At 42.0% G+C, this 26233-nt stretch overlaps 1 protein-coding gene across 2 annotated transcripts in view; it reads right to left on the reverse strand.

Annotated features, from left to right (window-relative positions):
• The window catches only part of WWC2 (WW and C2 domain containing 2), a 116392-nt gene extending 98214 nt beyond the window's left edge, over positions 1-18178 (reverse strand). Inside the window, exon 1 of one of the 2 annotated variants that reach the window (XM_033160114.1) lies at positions 17696-18178. In XM_033160114.1, coding sequence (XP_033016005.1) covers positions 17696-17826 — 131 coding nt within the window. In that variant the 5' untranslated portion in view covers positions 17827-18178. The remainder of the gene's footprint in view (positions 1-17695) is intronic. The other variant, XM_033160115.1, reaches the window with a different exon arrangement.
• Between the last annotated feature and the right edge of the window lie 8055 nt (positions 18179-26233).

Genomic DNA, 26233 nt, shown 5'->3' on the forward strand with positions numbered 1-26233 from the left:
TTTTTAAAATAAGGGTGGGGGCTTAGCAGGCTTTGAAGTTCAAAGTGAAAGCTACACCAAAAACTTGTTTAATTATGGTTTATCAACTATCAAAGCAGATACCACATTACAGCACATTTCACATTGTTCCTTGACCCCTTGAAAATAGGTGCAGGAGCTGAGGTGCTGCTTTGAACCTGAAACACAGAATGGTACCTAAAGTAACATTTACCTTTATTCCTATATCTTCATCTTTTAAGGGAGCTATCACACTGCACTGTATTTTGCGTTTTACTCCCTGACTTTAAAATCTGTGCACATGTAAAACTGATATTTGCACTTGAAATGTTACCCCAAACACATGTACCAATTTTTATTCCAATCTCTCCATGCTCAAACTATTTAGCATTTAAGCACAGTTATCTGAGATGCCTTACTTCAGATGATGCATTGCTTCATCTTGTGTCACCAGAGTCATAAGGCAAGCTCTGGGTCAAATAAGAGGGCCTCTTAGCATAGTTACTCTCCCTGTTAGGATTGCTCCTCTGGAAACTCCAGCAATATTTGCAGGAAGAGGAAACATAGTATGTGTTCCTCATGTTACTTGGTGGTAAAGGATGGAGTCACACTACAGCAGTTATCATGCCACCAATATAATACAAGATCACACCTCTACTTTTAGCTACCTTTTGGGAGTGACAGAGGTCCCTATTTAGCTATCTATTGTACTTCTGTGGCCAAACAGTGGTTAAAAAAGCATTAGGGGATAGCTTATCTGCTTTTTACCTACACAGACCTATTGCAATATTATAGCTATCTGGTTTTATATTCAAAATGTGAGTGTAATTGTTAAAATCAATGTTATATTCGTAGATTATTTATTACTCATCAGTCAACAAAAGAATAAATAATATACAATATATTTAAAAAGCATGTCAAAATCAGTGGCTGCAAGGTCCAGATTAGGGAACAACCATTCTACCTATGTAGTCATAAGCCAAAATTTCTCCACTGCAATTTGCCTTCTAATTTTGATGCTATAAAAAGTATTACATGTGCAGTATGGTTTCATTTTTACATAATGTACATCTCATTTTTAAATTGCTCTTTAATGACTCTACTGAAAAATCTGTATTAACAAGTTACAGTGTACAGCTGTGTTTGTCTGATTTAGCAAAAACAATAACCAATAGCCCCTTTAAAAAGGCCAACAGGTTTCTTGTGGTATAAGCTTGCATGGCCAGAGATCACACTGGACTTCATGCATCTGGAAGGTGGAAGCCTGTTTACTTTCAAATGCCTAATTCCATATCTTGCATTATACTCACATTGTTTTCAAGGACAAATAAGGAAAAACAAAAAATACACATCAGAAGGCAGAGAAAGCAAGGAGAAGAATGTAGTCCCTGGAGGCTGGGTAACTGCTGTTCTGAGTTTAGAAGGCCTTTGATTTAGCTGTAGTTAAGTGACCATGATCCAAAGAACTACTTTAGGAATAATAGTTGACTTGTTTTATTTAAAAAGCAGCCAGACCCTCCAGTTTCAAAAGCAGTATTTTGCTGTGTGGCATTGGGCCAGTTGAAGACAAACCCAAAGCCCTCTTGAGTACATGGTAGTAGCTGGTTGGTTGTTCTGGATCCTGCCCTTTTAAACTCCACGTTAACATATACAGGTATATCTTCATTTCCAATTTTAAAATACAAGAAAACTTAATGTCTGTGTTTCCTTTATGGAACCTAACTTGCTTCATTTACATTGTCTGGGTAGATAATTTGATATATGCTATAGTCTAAGTGTGTCTGCACTCTTTTGTAATTAGACACGTTCAGCTTAAAACTTTGCTCCAAAATTCAAATCTCAATCATAAACTGGTATTGCTGCTACTGCCTCCTTGTTTTGTTGGATTGGTAAAACAACATTTTATGGGGTAATAAATAAAAGATTGTGCATTGCTGGTGATGAGAAGGAGAACACAGAAAGGAAAGAAAGACTAACAAGAGATGTCCTGGTGTCACTCTTACCTGGAAGTTCACCCATCTACTCTGGAACAGCCTCCCCCCAATATTGTTGGACTACAACTTCCATAGTCTCTGATCAGGGATTCAAAGTTGGGAAAGGCTGCCCAAAATACAGAATGGTAAAATGGCTCCCTCTTGTCCATGTCTCATTCCCTTAATGTAGGGGGGGGGGGGGAAACCTTTAAAAAAATCAATCACTCACAGAAATCATTACATGACTAATAGTCCAACCATCACTACTGCTCCTTAGGTATTAATAAAGTCTGCCTTTGCACAGCAAATATTATCTTAATGCAGTGGTGCCTCAGTTTATGAACTTAATCCGTTCCGGAAGTCTGTTCTTAAACCAAAACCGTTCTTAAACCGAGGCGCGCTTTCCCTAATGAGGCCTCCCGCCGCTGGTGCCCTTCCACCATTCAACTTCCGTTCTTAGACCAAGGTAAAGATCGCAAACCGGGACACTACTTCTGGTTTTGCGGAGTTCGTAAACAGGGCTGTTCTTAAACCAAGGTACCACTGTATACCATATAAACAATTCTATCTATATATGGAAGAGCACAAAGTAAAATTCTATTCCACATTATAATTTTAAAATAGCAGTAGCATTGTATCTTGAAATAGTAGTGCAGTCCAATAATTTAGGTTTAACATTTACAATGCGATCCCAGGTATGTGTATGGGATTGCAGCCTAAACCTCCATCTTTCTTAATGGCAAAAGGGTATATTAAACCTCCACTTGACGACAGCTGAAAGGCATTCTATTTTCAAGAAGGATTCCATACAAATGAAGCATGCAATATTCTGTCTGTGGAAGTCAATTTATGCTGAACTCGTAATTTATCATACAAACTCAGGAGATACAAATGAATGTCACAGAACTATTTCTTCATATCATAACTACTGAAGTCTTTTATACATGTTTTTAGAAGTATTGAGTTTCAAAAAACTTGAATCAATCTTTTTCCTATAGAAAGTGTTACAAGACTCATGAGAAAATATATTAAAAGCCTCTGTCAGAGAAAGAAAATCCCCTTTAGATCAGTGATCTTTTGAATAATCACATTAAAGAAACATTTCTATTCTTTCAGGGGGTGGGGGAACCAAGATAGACTACTAAAGTTAGCAAATTTGCAATGCACAGATCTGCAGTCCAAAGATCAGAAGAAATGCACTAGTCAAGACAGGTAAAACTAGTTAGAACTCTAAGGGCTAAAAAGGAAAGAAAACCTTTGCACTCAACTGGACTTGCAGCCCAGCATTTAACTAATTTAGTTGCCACTTTCCCATGAAAGGCTGAAATTAATGGTGCTTGTGCTGATTGGCCTGAGAGTAACTTTCTTGAACCTAGAAAACCTGTGAAACAGAGGCAATGGCATCCTCCTGGCTGTGCTCATTGGAATGGGGATGGGGCAAGGCAGGGGCAAGGAATCTCTAAGACCGCCTCCTCAGGGCTCCGCGATCTCACAACTGCCTTACCAGGACGCCTCTGCCTCTGTCCCCGCTCATCAGCCACACAATGGATCAAAAATATAGCACAACAAGTAGGGCAGAATGCAGTGGCCAGAATGTTGACTGGCTAGACTTGTATAACACCAGTGCTATAACAACAATCCAATTTTAAGCCCAATTCAAGGTCCCAATGCAAAGCCCTAAACCAGGCTTCCTCAACCTCAGCCCTCCAGATGTTTTGAGACTACAATTCCCATCATCCCTGACCACTGGTCCTGCTAGCTAGGGATCATGGGAGTTGTAGGTCAAAAACATCTGGAGGTCCGAGGTTGAGGAAGCCTGCCCTAAACAATGCAGGGTCCAAATATCTGAAGGTGCACCTTCTTCCAATCAAGCTGCCTGTGAATTAAGATCTGCAGGGGAGGCTCTGCTGGTGATTCTGTTGCTAGGGGAAGTCCTAGTGGGAAGGCAGCAGTACACAGGACAGCCTTTTCTGTGGTGGCTCCCCAACTCTGGAATGACCTTCCTTCTGAGGTGGGTCTAGCAGCCTAGCAGTGACATTATTTAATTTCTGTCAGCAGCTGAAGAGGAACCTCTTTATACAGGCCTTTGGTGTGGTATAAGGTTTCAATCCGCTCAGGTATGTTCATTTATTGTTGCTTTAATAGCTTGCTACCATGATCTACTTTATTGAATTCTGCAATTTAATAATGTTTTGGTTTTATTAAACAATGTTTTATTTTTGCTGTGTACTTCTACCCTGAGAGTTTCTTGCGAAGGGCAGATTATAAATAAGGTAAATAGATAAATGAAATAAAAACTATATTGGAAGAATGTTATAGAGATCTGCAAATTATCCCAGTAGACACAGAACAAGCGACTTCCTATATTCCTAGGGGAGGCTTTGTATAAATTTACAATATTAAACTAGGTGTGCGGCATTTAGTCTGGGCTAACAAGAGATTAATTCAGTGTTAAGATTTACAGTGAAACACTTTCCTTTTCTGCCTTCAAGAATGAAATTGTTGACTTGAAAGAAGACCACAGATAACACAAGGGCTCAAATAATAAACAGATGTGAATGTTTTAAAAAATAGACTATAAAATATGATCTAGGAGCACTATTAAGCTGCTGGAAAATTAAGGATCATGCTATATGCTCTAGAATCCTATGACCTTTGCAAATAAGGGATGCTCCTAAAATAAGGAACAACAACCACCTTTGAATCTATACTGCCAGAAAAGCTTACCGGTACATATTAAAAGGTAATCCAATTTTCACAATATTAGCATTAATTCATGTACTGTCTCTCACAATAACTGATAAATCGAAGTCAGTACCTTAGTGGCCCACACACATTCTGCCATTATCTAATGGCTGCCATCAGATTCTGTATGACAAAACCCAGATTAAAATCCCTACTCAGCAAAGAAACTCACTAGGTGACCCTGGGCCAGTCACTAGCCGGGGTCACACGCATAATTCTAAGCCATTGTTTAATAAAGACGTGGTTTATTAGTGTTATGTGTGAACTCCAAACAGTGGCTTAACTATGGTTTGTTTACCAATTATTCCTAATGTGAAGTCATGGTTTGTTGTTGGCTTACAAACCTTGATTTGTTTTAACTATGGCGTTACATGTGAACACAGATCCCTTTCTTAGGCATGGTTTGTTTGGTTACTCTCACCCCAGACACTCACCAGGTTATAAGAGCACAAGATAAGAAAAGCTTGGAAATAAATCAAACTTTGGAGAAAAAAAACCACATGATTTATTTGACTGTCTGTGGGACAATTTACTCTTAATTCATGGTTTGTTAGGTGATGACTTAGCCAGGCCACCATTTATCAGCTTAATCTACCTCAAAGGGTCATTGTGAGGATAAAGCAGGAAGGGGAAAACAATGTTCACCACCCTGAGCTCCTTGAAGGTATCAAACAGTAAATATAATACTATAGTACACATCCCAAGGAAAAAAACAGCCCCAATTACCGTGATAATAATAAATTTTTAAAAGGCATCTATTTACTATGTGATCCAGAAGTATTGCATCAATGGTAGTAAGCACAGATTAGCACAGAACACTAACTGGAAAGGCTTCTCTTCTCTTTTTTGTGCCCCATAAAGTCTCTAATCATCATTTTAGGAATGTTTTACAAAACATGTCAGATGATTATTAATATCCATAGCATTCCTTTGTTCATCTAACAACCATAACTGTATTAACTGTACACAGCAGTGATCCCTAAGCATGAGGAAAAATAGGTTTTACATGGTGTTTTGGTCTACTCTACAAAGCAAACCAATAATTATCTCAGTAATGTAGCTGCCCAGTTCTTCTCAATATACTACCAGTAAAAGGTAATTGCACTAGAGAGATTGAAACTAGCCATTTACCGGTATGTACATTATCAACCATGAACCAGTTACATGATTAGGAATTTGTTGTTGTTTAGTCGTTTAGTTGTGTCCGACTCTTCGTGACCCCGCAGACCAAAGCACGCCAGGCACTCCTGTCTTCCGCTGCCTCCCGCAGTTTGGTCAGACTCATGTTGGTAGCTTCAAGAACACTGTCCAACCATCTCGTCCTCTGTCGTCCCCTTTTCCTTGTGCCCTCAATCTTTCCCAACATCAGGGTCTTTTCCAGGGAGTCTTCTCTTCTCATGAGGTGGCCAAAGTACTGGAGCCTCAACTTCAGGATCTGTCCTTCCAGTGAGCACTCAGGGCTGATTTCCTTAAAAATGGATAGGTCTGATCTTCTTGCAGTCCATGGGACTCTCAAGAGTCTCCTTTAGCACCATAATGATTAGGAATACCAGACCAGAGGTTAATTCACAGTTCTTAAATGCGTAGGTTCACTTCAAGTTTATCTATGTTGGCAGGAAATACAACAATGTTTTGAACAGGTATATTTGCTTATTGTATTTAATCTTCTCAAGTAACTGCATGCTATCTGTGAATTGTCAAATTTTCCCAATAGCACATATCAGAGGCAAAAATTCTGTTATCATCAGGTTGCCTGAAAGTTAATTGAGACCAAGAAAGAGCCCATATTTATCTCAGGTCTCTTTTACTCAAGTGAACTCTCTTCATTAACTGTTTGATCATTGAAATGAATTAAGGCATACACACAATTTGGGAATTCTTATCCCAGGACAAGTGATCATGTAATCAAATCTAAAGGTAGAATGAAGTATAATGACAAAAAGGACAACAGCACACACCTCCTTAAAAAGAGGCAGCTTAGGACAAGCACATCAAATGTTCATGGACAGAAATCAAGTGTGAACAAAAGGGCTATAAGGTTTTGAAACAAAGCTGAGGGGGATTTCCTCAAGTGAAGATATTTCTAAAAGGCATATCTTCATAACATGACATAATCAGAGTTATTTGTACACCATACTCTGGAGGTTCTAACATAAACACATAATCTGAGCCACTGAAAGCTGAATTTTATTACCTATTTGCCTAAATTATGCAAATTTGTGTTTATTTTCTTATTTTGCTTAACTTATCTTGCTCATTATGGGGAAGGCTAAAGAAATGTAGGGATTACTGCAACCCCACTCCATGAGCACTAGAAATTCCAACCCAGTCCCACCTTGCACCTTCTGAGATTTTAACTAGGTGCTGGCCAGCACACTTTCTAGCTCATTTTTACAGCATTAAGGGCTAGAAATATCAGAAGCACACACTAGCTTTTTATCAAAGCTAGTTGAATTACACTGTATGGATACTGGAGGTTTTTAATCATGCAAGAAGGTAAAATCTCTTTAATGTGAGCTAATCAAACCCTAATGAATAATGCACACTTTACAACAGAATTATGGATTTTCCCTTTAATAAAGACGGATGACCGTAAATCACTGTACAGTACTAAATAGCATGTTTGCTTTCAACAAGGAAGTTTCATACCATACATATCTCAAGTGAAAAATACAGCACACTCCCTCTTCAAGACTTTGTTCTATGGTTACAACTAGTTACAAAACTATTTCACTCTATTCAACGCCAGTCAAGATACATAGCACTATGTATTGTTAGAAGTTATTCGCCCACACCATTTGTTACATGTTAACGGTCCCCTGCTTGAGGGGAAAAATATTTTCATGGAACAGGGGTCAAGCTGACAATTCAGTGTGACTAAAAACACTCTACCCAGTTGTCTCCATCAGGTTTTGTATAGACTCAGAAACTGGAGAAGTTGAATGTATTAAAGCTTCTAGCTCTCAATAATCTACCCACAGGTTAAAAAAGAACACACCTAATGCAGCTATGTAGTCCAATCTTATGTTGTTTATTCAAAATTAATGTCCCATTTAGCTTTAAATAATTTATTACCCAGCAAATGTATATGGACTGCAGTTACATACAAACATGAAAGTTCCCTCTTGCATTTTATTTTTAATCTCATAATTGTTGTAAGCAATTTTAAAGGACTGGCTCCTTTGACAATTACTTTGAGCCAAAATCTTCTGCCCGGGACTCCTTGGAGCGGATTGAGTCTAAAGGGAAACTTCCAATGGACACTTCCAAAGATGAAGGAGACGCAGATCTTTTAGGTAAGGCACTTGAATGAACCCAGTGTGGCTGTTTGTTCCCCTAAAGATTCCTTTAGGAGAATTCTTAAGAACTCAACTTGGGATATTTAAAAAGGGGAAATCTCCTGCATTGCTACAGGGAAAAGAATATATTATTTTTCTCCTACTTAAAGCCTATATAAAAATGCATATGGTGAAGTGTGTAACAACTAAGTCCCACAAAATAAAAGCGAGAGAGAGAGACGGCCAGACGGAGTTTCAACCCTGGGAAGTGATAATAGTGCCATATGAGTGCAGTACCCAGTAGGTGTCAGTGACCATCACACAACAAAGTGTACATGCCTCTAGCTGCACTTAAGGGAATAGTACAAAGATCTTTGATAGTTTGGCAAGCACCTCCAGAGGTGGTATGAAAACTCTGAGCAATCTTTTTATCAGTAGTGGAAATTCAGCAGCAACAACAAATAAATGTGTATATTGAGCACAACAGGAAGAGGATAAGAGCATTTCCACTTCTTCCCAAACGGATCAATACAGCCTTAAAGACTGACAGTGATCAATACGGCTGTATAGCAATGCACATATATACTGATTTGTTAAGGATATGAAGAAAGGCAAGAGTACCACTATATCAAAAATTAACATTAAGCTATTCAAATTATTATTCAAATTATTAAATTATAAACACAACAAATCAAATAACTTAGCTGAGAGAAACAAGACCTTCGGTTCAGCAAGTCCATTCAGTATTCCATATGTCTGCTTGTAATGTGGTAGCACTCTGATGAGCACTCAAGTATCAGAGTGAAATTTAATGCATATGTTTAGGGCACAATTCTACATTTTGAGTTCTATTACTAGCTTGATGCCTCACATCCATTTTCAAAGGAACATGCAAAATATAATGCATTATATCTACCCTGAGAACACAAATATGACACCTCAAGTGAGGTGTCCCAAACATTCTGCTTTACTAGCACTATTCTAATAACTATACCTATGTAAAACAACTTAAAGGTATTCCATGGTGCTCTAATTAACCAAACAATATTGTCTTTGAACACTGGCTTTGCTTCCTAGCCGGCCATTATTTGTGGTCACTCCTAATCCCTCCTCCTGTGTCTTCTGGTGTGCAAGGGGTCTTGGCAGAGATCCAGAGCAATATCTCATTTGTGTGGGGTATGGAGTGGGTAAGAAATGACAAGAGTTGTCAGATCTGCATTGCGGTTGCTCACGAGTAACCAGGCATGAGTCTCAACTGTCTTTTAACAGTTTATTGGTGCAGACTATTTACAGTGCAGGGAACGTGAAAACATGACCGTCCTAGTCACTTGCAGAATCCGGGAGTGCCGGTTTCCGGCTGTGACCCCAACATAAGAATTTAGGCACCCCAAAGTGCCACCTCCCCGGTCTCCCTTTGACCCCTCTGCGCAACTGGGGCGACGGAAGTGGCGTGCTCCCCTCAGAGCGAAACTCATGAGGCGTGCTGGGGTTCTCAGCAGCATCTCCAAGCTCTTGCCTCGCCTCGCTGTTCCCAGCTTGCCTCTCCCCACTACTACTGAGGAGGTATCAGGGCTCTCGGTACTTGGACAAGACCTCCCGCCCTGCCGAGGGCAGTTCCCTGACAAGAGTCTTTCCTGCTGCTCAGAAAGACTCCTGTTATTATATGCTCAAAAACTGCAGTGGAAATAAAGGCAAGGACCTCTAGGGCAAGGATCCGTGGATGGGATCAGAAGGGTGGTGGCATTTGCTGATAAATGAATTTGTAGGTGCTTCGAAGCAAATGCCAACGATTTACCAAAATTTCTCTCAACTCCTCAAATAGCATAGTGACACCATCGAAGCCTTCTCCAAGTGAGTTTTTCTGGCTGTTAAAGATAAAGATCTCACATTCAACAACAACAAATGCCTTTCATTTAATTCAGTCATATTTGCAGCACATTCTAAATTGCTCTCTTCTACTGATCAATTAATTGTCCTGCTTTCAAAGCTGCCCCTGCCCTGCCTTCTTCAATTTTTTTCTCCAATGGAGTCTTTTTCTCAGGTCTTCTCCAACACTGTCTCAACTCTCCTTCAATTTTATTTTCTTCCTCTCTGTTCAGCATATTGTGTCATTGGTCAGGCAACTCTTTCAATGAAGGGGCTAAACCAAGGGGGAAGTATACCACCACTATTCCAAATATGCAAAGCAAAGCAATTTGCATCAGAACTTCAGAAGACAATTTCATTTACAAGAGTGAAAAAAACAACCTGTCCAACATTAAGCACTTTGAAATTTAACTGATTTCAATGGGAGATATTTAAGCATGTACTTAACTTTCCCATTGAAATAAATGGGCTTCAACGTCCCTAACATTGGTTGAATCTTGTCCCATTATGAGTATAAAAGGTGTCACCCATTACTACACCCAAGAGGAAAGCTCATTGCAGAGCAGCTATTATTATTTTAATAATGTTACCTACTGCTATCATAGAGCATTAGCACTTAACCCTGCAATTATAACTGTGTACTTTCATTCCATTAAAAAAGTCTTCTGAAGGAGTAAAACAAGTAGCTCTATTCATTGTGGGTTATAATAAGTGCCCTCACATTACCATACAGAGAGGAAAAAGAATATAGGAGGTGTTTCTAGCACTAAAATATACAGGTAGGAGTGTTAACAGCTACCAGATAGAACCTGAATACTCAGAGGTAGTGATACAATGCTGTTTAATATTATGCCATGCAGCGTGATGTTAATAACTCTTTCCATACAGACACATGCCAATGGATATATTATACTCTTCATTCTTAGGTGTTTGTAGCTGTGCACGGTGGAATTGTTACACAATTCCATAACAAATACAGAAACTCTATTATGATCAGTGGGGAGAAATAAATATATTGCAAAGTCACTCTGTCCTCAGTGATTCAAATCTTATGGCTACACAAACATCCCCTTGATATTGGCATTTGAAACCTGTCTATCTACTCTCACCTCTGCAACCTTTGCCAGTAACTGACATTTTGACTGTCACTAACCATATTTGCTTTTTTAAAAAGCTATTTAAATCACTCCTTCAAAACTACCTACTGTACTTTCTTTTTGTCAAACTTCAAAACAATGTTCTGGCAGCCAAACTAGACAGTTAATCTATTTCAAATATGTAATTGGCAGGCGTGTAGTAAACAGTTAATCCTGAATATGCATCCCAGTGGTAGCACATGAACCACCTACTGTTGACCTTATATTTATATGCTTACATAACATTTACTTCCAGCAAACCACTTCTCTACTTTGGGGAAGTGTGACAGTATGCCATCATGCCAGATCTCCAACTCAGCTGGAATAACTCTGTAGGAGTCAAGCCAAACACTGCTTGTGAGGTCTCAAATACACTCTAAAAATTGTATTCTAGGTCTAGGGAAGGAAAGGAGGGTGATAAGGGGCGGAAAGAGATGAGCATTGAATCTTTACCACAGAAGTGATCAGATTACCTTTCCCCCATCATCCAATTGTGTATTTATTGTTATTTATAGCAATTTATATGAAATATAAGGGATGCAGGTGGCGCTGTGGTCTAAACCACAGAGCATAGGGCTTGCCGATCGGAATGTTGGCGGTTCGAATCCCCGCAACGGGGTGAGCTCCTGTTGTTCAGTCCCAGCTCCTGCCAACCTAGCAGTTCAAAAGCACGTCAAAGTGCAAGTAGATAAAAGGTACTGCTCTGGCGGGAAGGTAAACGGCATTTCCGTGCGCTGCTCTGGTTCGCCAGAAGCAGCTTAGTCATGCTGGCCATATGACCCAGAAGCTGTCTGCGGACGAACGCTGGCTCCCTTGGCTTATAGAGCAAGATGAGCGCCGCAACCCCAGAGTCGTCCGCGACTAGACCTAACAGTCAGGGGTACCTTTACCTTTACGTGAAATATAAATAGGTTCAATTGGTGGTGGTGGGGGGTTTCCAAAGGCAAATCTAGGGGAGCGCAACCAGTGTGGTAGCACCACAACAATGACTTCCAACAGAAGGCGAGAGGTGAGGGGGCACTGGATTTTGGTGTTGCACAGGCCGCCGCTGAAATTTGAGGTGCCAAGGTCCACCACTGGGGGACTGCATACTCTAGACAGCTCAACCATAACAGATTGCTTTTCCTGCAGTGACACAGGCAGAGGATGCTACTGCTGATGCAAGAGTTAAAACCAATGGAGACTGGTCTATTGGGCAAATGGGGCATTGTCCCAACCCGTCTGCCCTCAGCCAGTCCCCATCCGCTTGCCTTCTTACTTGCAACCAGTCCAGGGGGTGGCAACGCTGCCTTTCACCTTTCCCAGCCTTAGACTCAGCTGTCCTTGTAGGACCCAGCATGGAGGAGGATGGTGACAAAACTATAATTAGTTGGCTCACTCTGTCATTGACTGTCTCCAGCAACTTTCTGCCCTCCATCCTACCAGTCTCAACGGTCACCAGCTATCAGTGGCTAAAACAGCATCCTCTGCCAGGCCATGACATTCCTCTTGTTTTCCATTTAAAACTAAGGCTGCAATCCATTGGACACAACAGGGATTACTTCCAAGTAAACATGTGTAGGATTGCATTGAATATGCCTTAAAACCCTGTGCCCTTAAAAATAAGAACAAATAACAAAGTTATAAAAGTACAAAGGGCATTGGCCTTTGCACCTGGTAGCTACTGAACAGGTGCTGAACACTGAATACTGTCCTAACATTAGGAAGATACAATATATTAGATATGTTCAGGGCCGTCTTAAGCCTATCTGGCGCCGTGGTGCAAGGATCCCTCCGGCGCCCCCCACGCCCACCTTGGGATCTGGCTGTCTGAGATGACCAGTAGCTGCTGGGGCCCTGTGTGGCGACTCTAAAGCAGCAAAGAACTAGGGTGCCCTGTCTGGAGTAATAGTGATTAAGTACAGTAGTGCTTACCAGAGGTGAAGTGGTTGTGGGAGGGAGGCAGGTTCAAGACCTGTTACAATTTCTGCAACAGGGGACTGTTTCCAGCATACTAGAGCTACCTAATCAGCATGAAAGGAGAGCTTTTTAGGAACTTAGAAATCTTCACAACCTTTGTATAGATGGGAATCAATTGGCCCAAGAGGATGTGAGTCAGTCACTGGGGACTGGCTCCTAGGGTCACCCTAGATCAGGGGTCAGCAACCTTTTTCAGCCATGGGCCGGTCCACCATCCCTCAGACCATGTGGTGGGCCGGACTATGTTTTTTTGGGAGGAGGGGAAATGAACGAATTCCTATGCCCCGCAAATAACTCAGAGATGCGTTTTAAATAAAAGCACACTTTCTATTCATGTAAAAACATGCTGATTCCCAGACTGTCCACAGGACGGATTGAGAAGGCGATTGGGCCACATCCAGCCCCTAGGCCTTAGGTTGCCTACCCCTGCCCTAGAGATAGCATGTGGGGAAAATATTTGAGTCATTTTGTTTGGTCCAAAGCTAAACATTTAGGAATAGTGAAAACCCAAGGTACTTCAGTGTCAAGAGAATGGTGTGCAAGTTCAGTTACATACAATGGAACTTCAAGAAAGATAGAAACATAGAGTTACTTCAAAACAAGATAGTGGAGCACTCCAAATCATTTGTTCATGTACATGCACAAAAATAGTACTTGTAGAGGAAAGGCAACACATGGATAATGCATCCCTACTTATAATTATTGTATATTCTGAGAAGCGACTATGCCTGTGACATCATGAAGCGGCACTGCACTTCTGAATTTGCTGCCACACTACTGGCGCTCACCTTACTGAAAACTGAGGCAACAAAGGGCTTAGGGCAATCAGATTTGGTAGGCTGCAATAGTTCACTGGTGTGTCCCACATAAAAAGGGAATCTTCTTGTACCACCTCAGAGACTAGTAGCATATATATTTTTACATTCCTTTCATTTTTATATCACCCTCTAAATTGAGCTCAGGCCCTTACACTACAAAAAACTAAAGCAGTATACATAGGATCATATGCAATAGCAGAGCAATGGCATCACTGCTGCCAAGGCACACCTAGGCATGCCTTTAGCTTTGGAACACAGCCCATGAAGATCAAAGGAAGGAAAAACTTATGATACTGAGGGCAGCATGCCTGAGCATGTGCAGAGTGTATATTTTCCCACTCCTGAGCTACTGCTGCCAGTAAACCTCTCTCCCCATCAAGAGGAAGGGCTTTCGGGTCAAAAGGTGGAACTTGAACCTTACACACTTCCCGCCCTCAGTTGGGGGAAGGGACCTGCCTGCTTCTCTTCCCGACTCACCGCTCCGGCTTGGTAGGCGATCTCCAGTACCACCGTGTCCCCGCACATCAGAGGCTCTGGCAGGGTGACGTGCAGCGCAGAGCCATAGCTGGTGAACGGGCAGCTCTGGAAGGCGAGAGGCCTCAGCGTGCCTGGCTGCGGGCCCTGCCCTTTGCCGCAGCGGCTCCCCGGCAGCGCCAGCCCAGCGCCTTCCAACTCGGCGCTGGAGTGCAAGTCCAGCACCACCCCGCAGGCATGTCAGCTCCAGGCGGACGCAGCCTTGCAAATGCCCTGAGCCAGCTGGCCCGAAGTGCGCGCTCAGCGCCAGATGCAGGTACCGGAGCTGGAAGAAGTCCGCGCTGCAAGCCAATTTCTATCATTTCATAATGGGCCCCACCAAGAGATGCCAAGGACTGAACCTGGGAACTTTGACATGCAATGCTTGTGCCCTGTGACTACTCTGCAATTCATCCCCAATATGGGGTTTTAACTATAAATGTCTCTGGTAAGACCAAGACTGACTGTCAGAGAGAAGTTTTTCTCTGCCCTGCTACTCAATGCCTTTTAAAGGTAGAGATGTCAGACAGTCAATCTAAGGCCTTCTGCATTGAGAGCATGCATTGAGATATGGCCCCATCATTCACTCTTGAGCTGTCATTCTGAGACCCTTACACCTGATTCTACAAGTCACTGTGCCAGCACAACAGCTCTTAAGGTCAACCCTTAGTATACTCTGAAACACATTTACTAGGAAAGGAAGTCAAGTGAAATAATTGGGGCTAGGCTACAATCTGACACACATTTGCCTGAAAATAAGACCCACTGAAGATAGTAGTTCTTACTTCTGAGTAAATATGCATAGGATCATGCTGCAATACTATGCACACTTTCTTGGGAGTAAGTCATATAATTCAGTATGTAGTTGGGCTATATCCCTGGATAGACTCAAGATGAGATGTTCACCTTTTACAAGGTGGATCATGCACTGTATACTGAACTCAAATAACAGGGTATACATTACCTGCCTTTCCCCCTTTGTTCCCATATTTGTGTCTCACAGCCGAGACCCATACATTAGTTATGGTATGGATTATCTTAAGTACGAAGTGCAACATACCTCTTTCTGTTTGTTCTGTAACAGTGAGTAATGTGATTGACAAGCATTAATAGAGTTACCCCAAATACTGTCTCCTGCACTGTTTAACAAGGACTTCACTACATTATGGTAGCTCTTGTGAAAGAAAATACAGTCAAGCTCTGGGCTGAACGTGCCCCAAGTCTTCTCTCACTTCAGAAGTTAGGAAATTAATGAAAAGTGAGAGACAGTAGTCAACTCAAATCTCATGTGATACAAGAGGCAAATTGTACTTCATTTTCTTAATATAGCAGGGGGAAATGTAATTGTAAAGTTATAGCTGCAAGTCTGGCTAGCAGAACAGAAAAACCAGATATCTGATCAATACTAGCCACACGTTCAAGGTGTCAAAACAACTCAAAATGTACCGGTTAACAACGCAAAAACAATATTTAATTTGAGTCTACAGCACTTGATAGACAGTAGCACAATATCCTTCATTCAAGCATTACATTTTTTCTATAATCTATTCATAAACAAACATTTAAATGTAAAATCAACAGAAAACAGGTAAGACGTTTTCAAAACTTTATCATTATAAGTTGCCAAATATATGCAGAACTCAGTACAATTACCACAACCTGCAAAACCCACTAGTTTATCAACATTTACATTCTGTTTCAGAGATTTTTTTTGAAGTACACAGAACGTCAAATAAGAATGTTAGATGAGCAGTTTGAAAACAGTTTCGTTCCAGTAACATGTTTATCGTTGCAGCTGCTACAACATTTTGCACGAGGCATGTCAAGAAGTGTGCATGCACAGGAAAGCTCATACCAAGAACAAACTTAGTTGGTCTCCAAGGTGCTACTGGAAGGAATTTTTTATTTTTCATTTTGTTTAAACTTTTCAGTGTGCAAACACCATGGAGTCGCTGCAGCTACTCTTTCTTATTTCAGCCAGGAAATATAAGCCAAGACCTTCATGAATAATTCAGCAGCGTTTGTGCCATAAATTTATAATGTCCCTTATTAGTTGGGAGATAACTGGATTTCACTGGGCTTAATAAAGTCCAACACTAGCTCCAAATGTGAACAAATGGCCACTGGATATGTTTTAGGAAAATTATATACTGAATAAACTGTTCCTTAACCAAAGACAGGACATCTTAGTTAACTAATATTATTCTTGCAATGAATTAAATAGAAACTAATATTTATGAAGTAAATAATTAGTTATGGGATCTCTCATCATGAAATTTATCCCCTTGTTTACATTCAAAACCTCAAGTTTGAGGACTAGGAAAGGCAGGGAGCATCCTGTAATCTGTAAGGGGGGGATAAAAGCAGTCAGTTGAGGCCTAGTTTTGTGGTTCAGGCATGAAGCCTGTTAAGTCTTCCCTCAGATTCTCCACAAGGACTCACTTTGGAGAGAGGTTGGGTGGAGAAAGGGATACACATCTAGGGTAGAGATCAAGACAACATACAAGGGTTATTTTTTATCTATAAAAATAATAATAATCCAGGATTTCAGAAGCAATGGAAGTTCAAACCTGTTACGTGCCAAACCTGCAGTTCCCAAAACAGACTGAGTAAACTGCCCACACTTCCCCACCAGCAGCAGCACTTATTCCTCAGAAAGGCTGTTCAAAAAAGTTTTGTACTAAAGAGAACGAAGTCAAATACAGTATCATCGCTTCTTTTCTTTTTTTTTGCACAGTCCCAAGATCTTGACTGTGTAGATGGGGGGGGGGGGAGTGTAAAAACAACTTGGCGGAATTCATTAAAAGACTGACAACTCTATTCTAATTTGAATGCTGATTTTTTTTTTTTAAAAAAAAGAAATCTTTAAAACTTGTGCAAAGTTGTTGTTGTTTTAGAAAAGAAGAGAGCACCTCAACCGACTTTAGTTCTAAAAGCAATAAAGTTTACGGTAGAAGGAATTTGCATTTAAAAAAAAATTAAATTGGGGAGAAGGAATGGGTGGGGATTCTGTGGCGGGTCACGAGAGCCTGAAGACATTCCCAGAGTTCTTTCCTTCCTCTTCCCAAACTCTCCTTTTTATTTCCCAGCCTTGCAGTCACTTTCACTCTCTTGTCTCCAACTGCACACACACACACACACACTCGCAAGGACAACACATGCAACCCATCCACACCCATTATCTCCCTCAAAATAATACCAGAGGATCCCACTCCCCTTTTTTATTTTTACTCTTTGCAGATTCTTATATAACTGTACGAGACCCTCCCTTACACGGGAGGAGGAGGTGGGGAGAGGCGGAAAGAAACTCCCTAAAGTTAGGACAAGCGAGGCTGGTGCCAAGTGCTTCCCCCCCCCTCCGCATGCTTCAGCCCAAGCCTCTTCTACTGCCCCCCTCCATCTACACCCACCTGTCTCTGGGGTCGATCCAGCTGGTCTGCTTGGTGTTGTGGTCGATGTAGAAGACTTTCCCATCGAAATCCCTCGCCTCCTCCCAGCCGGCGGGTAAGGGCAGCTGCCCATTCCCCACTTTCCTAGGCATGGCCGAGGGCGGGGGGTAGCAGCTGCTGCTGCTCCATAGGGACCAGAAAACAAGAAAGGAAGGAAGGAGGGAAGCGGGAAAAAGAAGGACGACCCTACTTCTCTCTCTCTCTCTTCCCCCCACCCCCTCTTACTTCTCCCCGGGAACCCTGGGCGGGTGGAGGGAGGGAGGCAGAGAGCCTTTGCAAATCGGCCAGGAAACTCTGCGGAGTTTCAGTCCACCATGTCTGAACGGGAGTCTCCGCTTCCTGCCCCCATTCCGTAGCAGCAGCGGGGGGGGGGGGTTCCAGGCTGAGCCGAGGCGGCGACTGGGTTCCGATCCGGGGCGGGCGCGGAGGGTCGAGTTGTGGGGGGGGGCGGCTCAGCCCCCCGAGCGGCGGCGGCGGCGGCGGTAGCAGAAGCAGCCGCTCATTAGCATGAGATTAGCATCCATCTCATCTGCATGCACATTCCTCGCTGGGGCATTCCTGAGCGTTAACCCTGCCAGTGCCAAAGGAAGAAAGGAAGGGAGAATGAAAGACAGGCAGGCAGAAAGGCCATCATCATATGTGAATGTGCTTTGGGGGGGGGTAGTCAGAAAAAGCGGGTGATGGGGAAAGGAAGAGGCGAGGAAAGAGAAGCAGAGACAAAGGTGATCACAAAAGTGACTTTTTTATTACAATAATAAACCCTCTATGAACTGTATGGGGGTGGGGTGGGGACATTGAAAAGTTCACTGCTACAACTCCTAAAATGCTAACTTTGAAAGTGCACCAGTCCCAGCAAATCAGCTCCCCAAAGTAGTTAGGTAGGACCTCAATGGGTCCGCTGTTGTGACCTGCAGTGGGATTGTTTTCTGGCCCAGCAAAAGCTGCTTTTTACATCATACTTTTTATAAGTAGCGCAAGTACTCTCAGGAGTCACTTCAGCAACTAAGAACATTGTGTTCATGTTCCAGAAGGCTTCATTTTGTCCCTCAAGTTGCCACTGGGAGTCTTGGAATAGCCACAGAGCGTTCTTGAGTCTGAAATGACAAAGAAAACATTTTCCTCACATTTATCTTGTTTTAAATCAGGGGGTGCCTTGCAGATGCAATCCTGTGGAAAAAATAAAGCAGGAACTACCTGCTTTAGGTATTACAGTAGTTTTTCTCAGCACAGGTATCAATACATATAATGGGAAGACAAAGTCAGTATGGTGCTGTGGACAAACAGCTGGAATTTAGTGGAATGGAGAGGGAAATATTTAAACACAATGATATCCAGCGCATAAGCATTGTGAAACTGAAAAAGTAGCTTGAACTACCGTATTCACTGCATATATCATTGGAAATTGCCCAGAAAGTCCAACACAGTCACATTTCATTTCAAAAGAGAAATTTCCCAACTATTGCAGGATTAGCTGAAAGGGAACATTCAATGGCCCAAGTTCTCTCTGCAACATTCCATAGTTCCTAGTCAGTCTTTCTAATTTTAAAATTGTATATTATTTTTATTTCTTTTAATTTACAAACTAATATACTTATTTGTACATGGTGAGTCCTTGAAGTTTGTAGAAACCTCCTAGGCTCCTACCTTATTTTGGGATATCTGTTTTCTTACAGGCATTGAACGTCATCATTTTGGGGAAATTATAATGGACAGATTTCACAAAGAGTTTACTCAGTAGAGTTTACCAAGACTGTTTTAGGGGCTGCTTTAGTTTAACTTCTTTATAAATCACTTTTTAAGCCACAGCAATTTTTGCATAACCCTCATCAGAAGGTGCCTTATAATCAGTATTTCTCCACACTTTGTCCAGGGCACAGGTCTCACAACCAGTGTTTGTTTGTTTTTTCTTCTGGGGGTATGCAGGGGTACGCATACCCCTAAACATTTTGTGAATCTAAGTTTGGCCTCATGGAGGGGCAGTATTTCAATATGAGTAGAAAAATGAGAGTACCCCTAAACATTTTTAAAGGAAAAAAGGACTGCTCACAACAATCCTACCTGCTCCCACAGATGATAAGGGTCTACCAAAGCTTTGAACCATGCCTATTACATGACAGGTTGCATCTGCTAAGAGTTTCCTCTTCCATCAAAAATCTTCATCCTCTACTGCAAGGATGGGGAACTTCTAGCTCTCAGAATCCAGATTGCAAAGTCTCGCCAGGCCACACCTCCACCTGATGACTCACTAGCTGCTGCTGCTGCTGCTGCTGCTGCTGCTGCTGCTGCTGCTGCTGCACTCCGTGCTTTGCTTCCCAAATTTACATAATCTGGTCATTCTTGGAATCACAATCTAGTTGGGAGCTATCAACGTAATAAATACTTAATACAGAAAAAGAAAACTAGTTTATTTAACCATTTGTATGGGTGATAGCCAATGTTAGTCATACTCAGAGTAGACCAAAGTCTGTTGATTTTAATGGGTGTACTTTGAGTATGAGTGTACACAGGTGGTGCTGTGGTTTAGACCAGTGTTCCCCAACCTTGGGCCTCCAGCTGTTTTTGGACTACAGCTCCCATCATCCCTAGCTAGCAAGGCCAATGGTCAGGGATGATGGGAGTTGTAGGCCAAAAACAGCTGGAGGCCCAAGGTTGGGGAACACTGGTCTAAACCACAGAGCCTAGGGCTTGCCAATCGGACGGTCGGAGGTTCGAATCCCCGCAACAGGGTGAGCTCCCGTAGCAGTTTGAAAGCATGTCACCTAGCAGTTTGAAAGCATGTCAAAGTGCAAGTAGATAAATAGGTACCGCTCCTGCAAATCAAATATATGTAGCAACAGAAAAAGCTAAACAAAGATAGGAAAAGGAAGAAGAAAGTGACTGGGACACATATGTGTGGTGTGTTAAAATATTCACCTTTTCTATTCATAATTTGTCATATTATAAATAAAAATAAGAGAAATGTGCAAAATATAAAGCAATTCCTGTACATATTAGCAAAATAACAATAACAATTTATATTCTGAACAGAAGTTTCATATCTCTTAATGACCATGTTTCAATATTCATGCTTAGAATATTCATTGTACAATGCTGATTCCAGTAAAGAATAAAAGAAGTATTTTTTTCTGAAATATTTCTATTGAGTTGATTAATTCATTGCATAATTGTTTATATTACATTATTTTATTCAATACTATCAAGTTCTGATGTTCTTCTTCCATTAGCCTATTAAGCGTATTCTATCCATTTCCATGTCCTTATGATCATTATGCAGGCAGCTATCAGCATATGAATAACCAAAATCTTCATTGCTCTGAACCTGATCTTTGAGTTTCCTAAAAGCATTATCACTAGATTCAATTGTAATTGAAAACTAGTTATTTCATTAATATTTACTTGAATCCCCCCTCAAAATTTTTTTAATTAAACAACAATACCACCACTAACAGAACACCTACTTTCCTTCTGACTTTTAAAAGTAGGCATGAGCTTTTCTGCACATGTGCCCAACCAGCCAAACTGGTTTTAATTTTATCAAATGCACTTTCTTTTATTGATAAGATTCAAAAGTATGTACATTAAAAAATGTGAAGAGGAGGTTCCTGTCTTTGGAACTCAGCTGCCAAGTATTGATTTTGGCACCACAGTAGAACTTCAAAGTATGAAAACAGCAAGTTCTTATAAGGAGAGAGTAGCCTATTCTTCAGCTAATGCACATTTGTGTCTAAATAACCTCTGCAACTATATACGTGATCTACAAATTCTGCTATAAAGAGTTAATACAGATATCTCATCTACCTTGCTTCTTTCTCTGCAATTAATTATGCTAGTGTCCTATAAGATGCAACAACTTCCACACTTGAGTAAGAGCATATTTACATTATTTGGTGTACTAACATGATCCATGTGTAACAGCAACAGACTGAAAGATAGCTTATCAGACTAAAACTATATTTTGTACCACATGGTGCATTTGTAATGAAAAGTAGGCCTGGCTGGGAAATTACCAAAGGAAACCTGTGACCCAATGGATGTTCAAACAATCATTTTCCAGTATGTGCCAAAGTTGAACTTAATTCAGGCTTGGGAAGTGGTTTATTTTACAATTTCAGATTACTGCAGTCTGGAAAATGCACTACAGATGTGTGGCAGACCACCCCTCACCAATACACACAAAAGACAACCAGTCAGTAAAGGTTATCGACCCACAGTGACTCTTTAGTTCACTTTGGTGTTGTATATACAGTATTTGATAAAAGGAAGTTCAAGCCCTTTGGGTTGGAGTTTATCATGCAGAAACCTATCCAGTGTAAGTGTATTCAATGTTTAAAAGAGCAAGTCAAACCCCATTAAAGTGGGGTAGGTGGGTGTGTCATGAGCCCCACAACACTGTTAGAATCAGGTTTCGATTGGCAGGCTCTGATGGAAGAGGAGGAAGAGGAAACAGAGGGAGGGGTCTGTATTAGGGGGTGTGGGGTGCAGGGGCGTACGAAGTGGGGGGTGGAGGGGGCAGGTTACACTGGGTGCCACTCTGGGGGGTGACAAGATGGCCCTGCCTCCCCCCAGCTGTAGAGCGGCCAAGGATGCACGCAGTCAGTATGGACGCGGCTCGTGCGGCATCCATACGTGCTGCCTCTCGCACAGTGACTGTACGGGCTGCCACACGTGCACTCCATATGGGATGCCGCACATGCGCAGTCCGTATGGATGTCACGTGTGTGTCACCAGGCAGTTCGCCCCACCCCTCGGCGATCCGCCCCGGATGCCGGAGAGGGTTCCTCCGCCACTGGTGAGATGGAGAAGAGGGGATCACCCCCTCTAACCTGACTTCAGTTACTTTGTAAGCAGGAGCAAGGGTGATGGCATTGCTGTATGTGTAAGCAGGAACAGGCAACGTTGCATTGCTGTATGTGCTATGATGCAGGGAGGTGTGGGCTAGTTGAATGTGTCCCCTGCCTCCCTGAGTTCATTGGCTCCCTCCATGCGTGGGTGACATGAGATGTAATTGCTGGCAAGGTTGCTGGTTTTGTGGGCATTGGTTAATGTTATAAAAGATGCTGGGGGGTTGTTATCTGCCATTTTTTTGCACTGTTTTCTGATTATCTCTTTTGCAGCTCCCCTCTTGAGCTGAGTGTGTTTAGGATAGAGTGGCAATTCCACTGCCACCTCTCTCCTGTCTCAGTGTATAATTAGGGCATAGGATAACTCTGGGCTTTAAAATCCAGACAGATGCACAATAAAGACAGAGAGCAGATTCTGGTTGCTCAAGCCCTATAGTTTGCTCTCCATGGGAATGTTTGCCTCATCAGTAGGATGATATACAGTAGCTTTAGAAAGGATTAGTAACAAGGAAAGTCCTTGACACAAATAAGGAAGTGGTGCCCAGTTAAAAAGACTTATTTCTGCAGTACAGGTTGGGGAGTATAAATACCAGTCTGAAATATTTCTAATACAGATGAAATTATTGGGAATTAATAATAAAGCAGGAGGAGAATGTTTTGGCATTGCATGCAAGACTGAAGCATATGCAAGTACAAGTCCTCATTTGACAATGACAGAGTTTTCTTGTTCTCATTTTCTATTACAGTATTTTGAGACAGCAGCCCAGGAAAACATTTAAACTTGCACTTAATTTATTAGGGGGCTATCATGAACCCCACAGCACTGCTAGGATCAGGCTTGAGTTGGCAGACTTTGATAGAGGAGGAAGAAATGGGGACAGGGCTGAAATGGGGGGACCTTAGTTGGAGGAGGGGAATCTTCCCTTTCTACTTGTACATCAGAAACATTGGAAGGGGGAGCAGAGGTGCTGGCTTCTCCTTCGGACCTTCCTGAGGAGCGGAGAGTCTCAGTGGAGGCTGGGGAAGGCTTTGATCAGCCAAGGCAGGAAGCAGAATAGGAGCTTGAGCAGGAGAGTACCGTCTTGTCACCTAGAACCAAATGTTGCCTTCACAGGTGGGAGCCGACCCACCTGCCACGACGGAGTGCATGCTTGCAATCCTGACATTCCCACAAGGAAAGAGAGTCTCACAAATGAGTGCACCATACCTCTCATTAAAATCTTGGTGGGAGGGGTGGGGGAACTTGTTTGGACATCTTCATTGCTTCTGTCCATTTCTGAACTTCTAGTCCTGCTCCTGAATCATGACTCCTGAGCACTATCCCTACTGCTGAGCCAGTACTGTTAGTTGCCTGAATAAAAATCTCTTTGCTGCATCCAAGTAAGAGCTTCTGTGTGTGTATGTGTTGGACAGGAGCCGGAACAGGGCTCTAATTTGTACAGTGAGTTGATGGAAGAGTTCTTAGTGTTACAAAATATACAGCAACTATCACATTTATCACTAGCAATAGCACAGTGGATTATTATTATTTCTATACGGTATGTGTAGTATCCTTTTATGCTGTAATCAATATTCCTAGTCCCCCACCCCAATAATATTGTTCCATTTGACTGAATTAACCTCTTTAGCTTTGAATATTTAGAAATCCAGTGAAAGAATGTATAGACACGTATGAGGGTCTCAGACAGACCGGATTAAAGTATATACAGGCATTATGCTGAACCATACTGTGAGACTGACCCATCTGTCACACTTTTTGCTTTCCTTCCTGTTAGGCACACAGAAAGCAGTCAAATAAACACACAAAGCGCCAGACACCTTTTCTTTGTCTCTTTTATAATCTCCCATCTGGTTATTTTAATTTTTGCAGTGGACAAACTACTTAATTTCCGTACACATGGAACAGGGCCTCTTCTCTCCTGAAGGAGTCCACTATACGACAAATCCACTTTCCAATTACAAAGCACTCTCAGATAATTGCCATGTAGGTGGAGCTGGCTCATCTATTGGAGATGTGGGACATTTGTCCTATGAACTGTCCTCTTTATATAACATTCATTCTGATTTAATTGTGGGCATGTTCTTCAACATTGCATCAAACAATTGCTATCCCATACTGTACTTTCTAGTATACTTTTCTTAGCACAAAAAGTCCAGTTTCTTTGTGGGAAGAGGCAGGTTTCTTGCACAAGAGCAGCAAATCCACTTCTACAATGTGAATTTACCAGTGTGTGATTCAATCCCACTGTAAAGTAGCAACAATCTGGTAGCTCCTGTGGGTTCTGCAGAAGGCACCAAGGAGACATGTGCTCAGAAAGAAAAGGATGGTTTCAGTAACAAAGCTATGGTTTTATTGATAACTAGCTGGCCCGGCCACGCGTTGCTGTGGCTGATTTGGTGAAATGGGAAAGGGAGGTGCAGTGCAAAAGTGGAAGTGTATGCTTACCGGCACTTTTTCTTGTTGAAGTGGAGGATGCGTGGTTTCCTTACCAGCTCTGCAGATGCTTTGGGCACCACCATAAATGGTGATCATTTCGTTTCCGAGCATCCAGACTCTCCTCTCAGTGGAGACAGAATCCCGGAAATGACCAAAGTTTTTTGTGGCCGACTCCGCAGGTGCTATGGCCATCTTGTTAGTGGAGGCAGCGTCAGAAACTGCTTCTTATCCGGCTGGCTCTACAGCCACTACTGCTGCCGCCGCAAATGACGGTAAGCTTTGTTTCCGCCCGCCCTGGCTGTTTTGTAAGTGGAGGCGGCGTCAGAAACTTGAGAGGTTTGAGAGTGCCGTTTCCACCCGTCCTGGCTCTGTAGGTGGCCGAGGTAACACTGCAGATGGCGGAAGCGACGTTTCGTCTCGCTTTTCCTCCCCACCCGATGAAGCCATGGCTGCCAGCTGCACAAACAGTTGTTCCTGCCTGCATAGGTCTACAGCTGCCGCCGGAGACAGCAGTGGCGTTTGTGAGCGGTGTGCCCCTCTATTGGCTGGAGGTAGTGACGTAGTAACAGGAGGAGGAGGGGTTTGAGACATTTTTATTGTGTTATGCTGCATTCCGTCCACTGGAGGGCGCTGTGTTTTTTTTTGCACAAAATCCAATTTTTACCTGCGTTAGGTGTATTGTTTTTGTAATCTAACTACATAAGATCCTTCCCATATGCCCATGGAACATTGTGCCCAAATTTGAAGTAAATCAGTCAAGCGGTTACGGAGAAAGGTGGTACAGCACAAACACCCACCTTTTATGATTTTATATATATAGAAGATATACAGCATTGGTTGTGCTGTATAACCAAGCAGCATGTTCAGTTAGGAATTGCATTAAATTATTTGGAATAAAATAATTTGATTTTAATACTACAATAACATATGAGAAATTGAACTACATGTATTCATTAATTGGCTTGAGTTGATATTTTGTTCACTGATCACAGGACATTGTTGCTGAATGAGTCCTTGATAGTGGCCAGTATAACCAAAGGAGAGAGAAAACCATACCAAAGGAATCAGCTCGTGAGCGTCAACAGGACAAATGCATACATTCTATTTAGCCAGGGATCAAACCAGAGTCAGTTTCCAGAAGATCCATTCATGGGGATCTAGGAACTAGAAGATGGTGCTGGGAGCATAGAACAGATTTGGAAAATTTGTCCAAAGTGCCAT

This window comes from Lacerta agilis, chromosome 9, assembly GCF_009819535.1.
Source record: "Lacerta agilis isolate rLacAgi1 chromosome 9, rLacAgi1.pri, whole genome shotgun sequence".
Taxonomy (NCBI): domain Eukaryota; kingdom Metazoa; phylum Chordata; class Lepidosauria; order Squamata; family Lacertidae; genus Lacerta; species Lacerta agilis.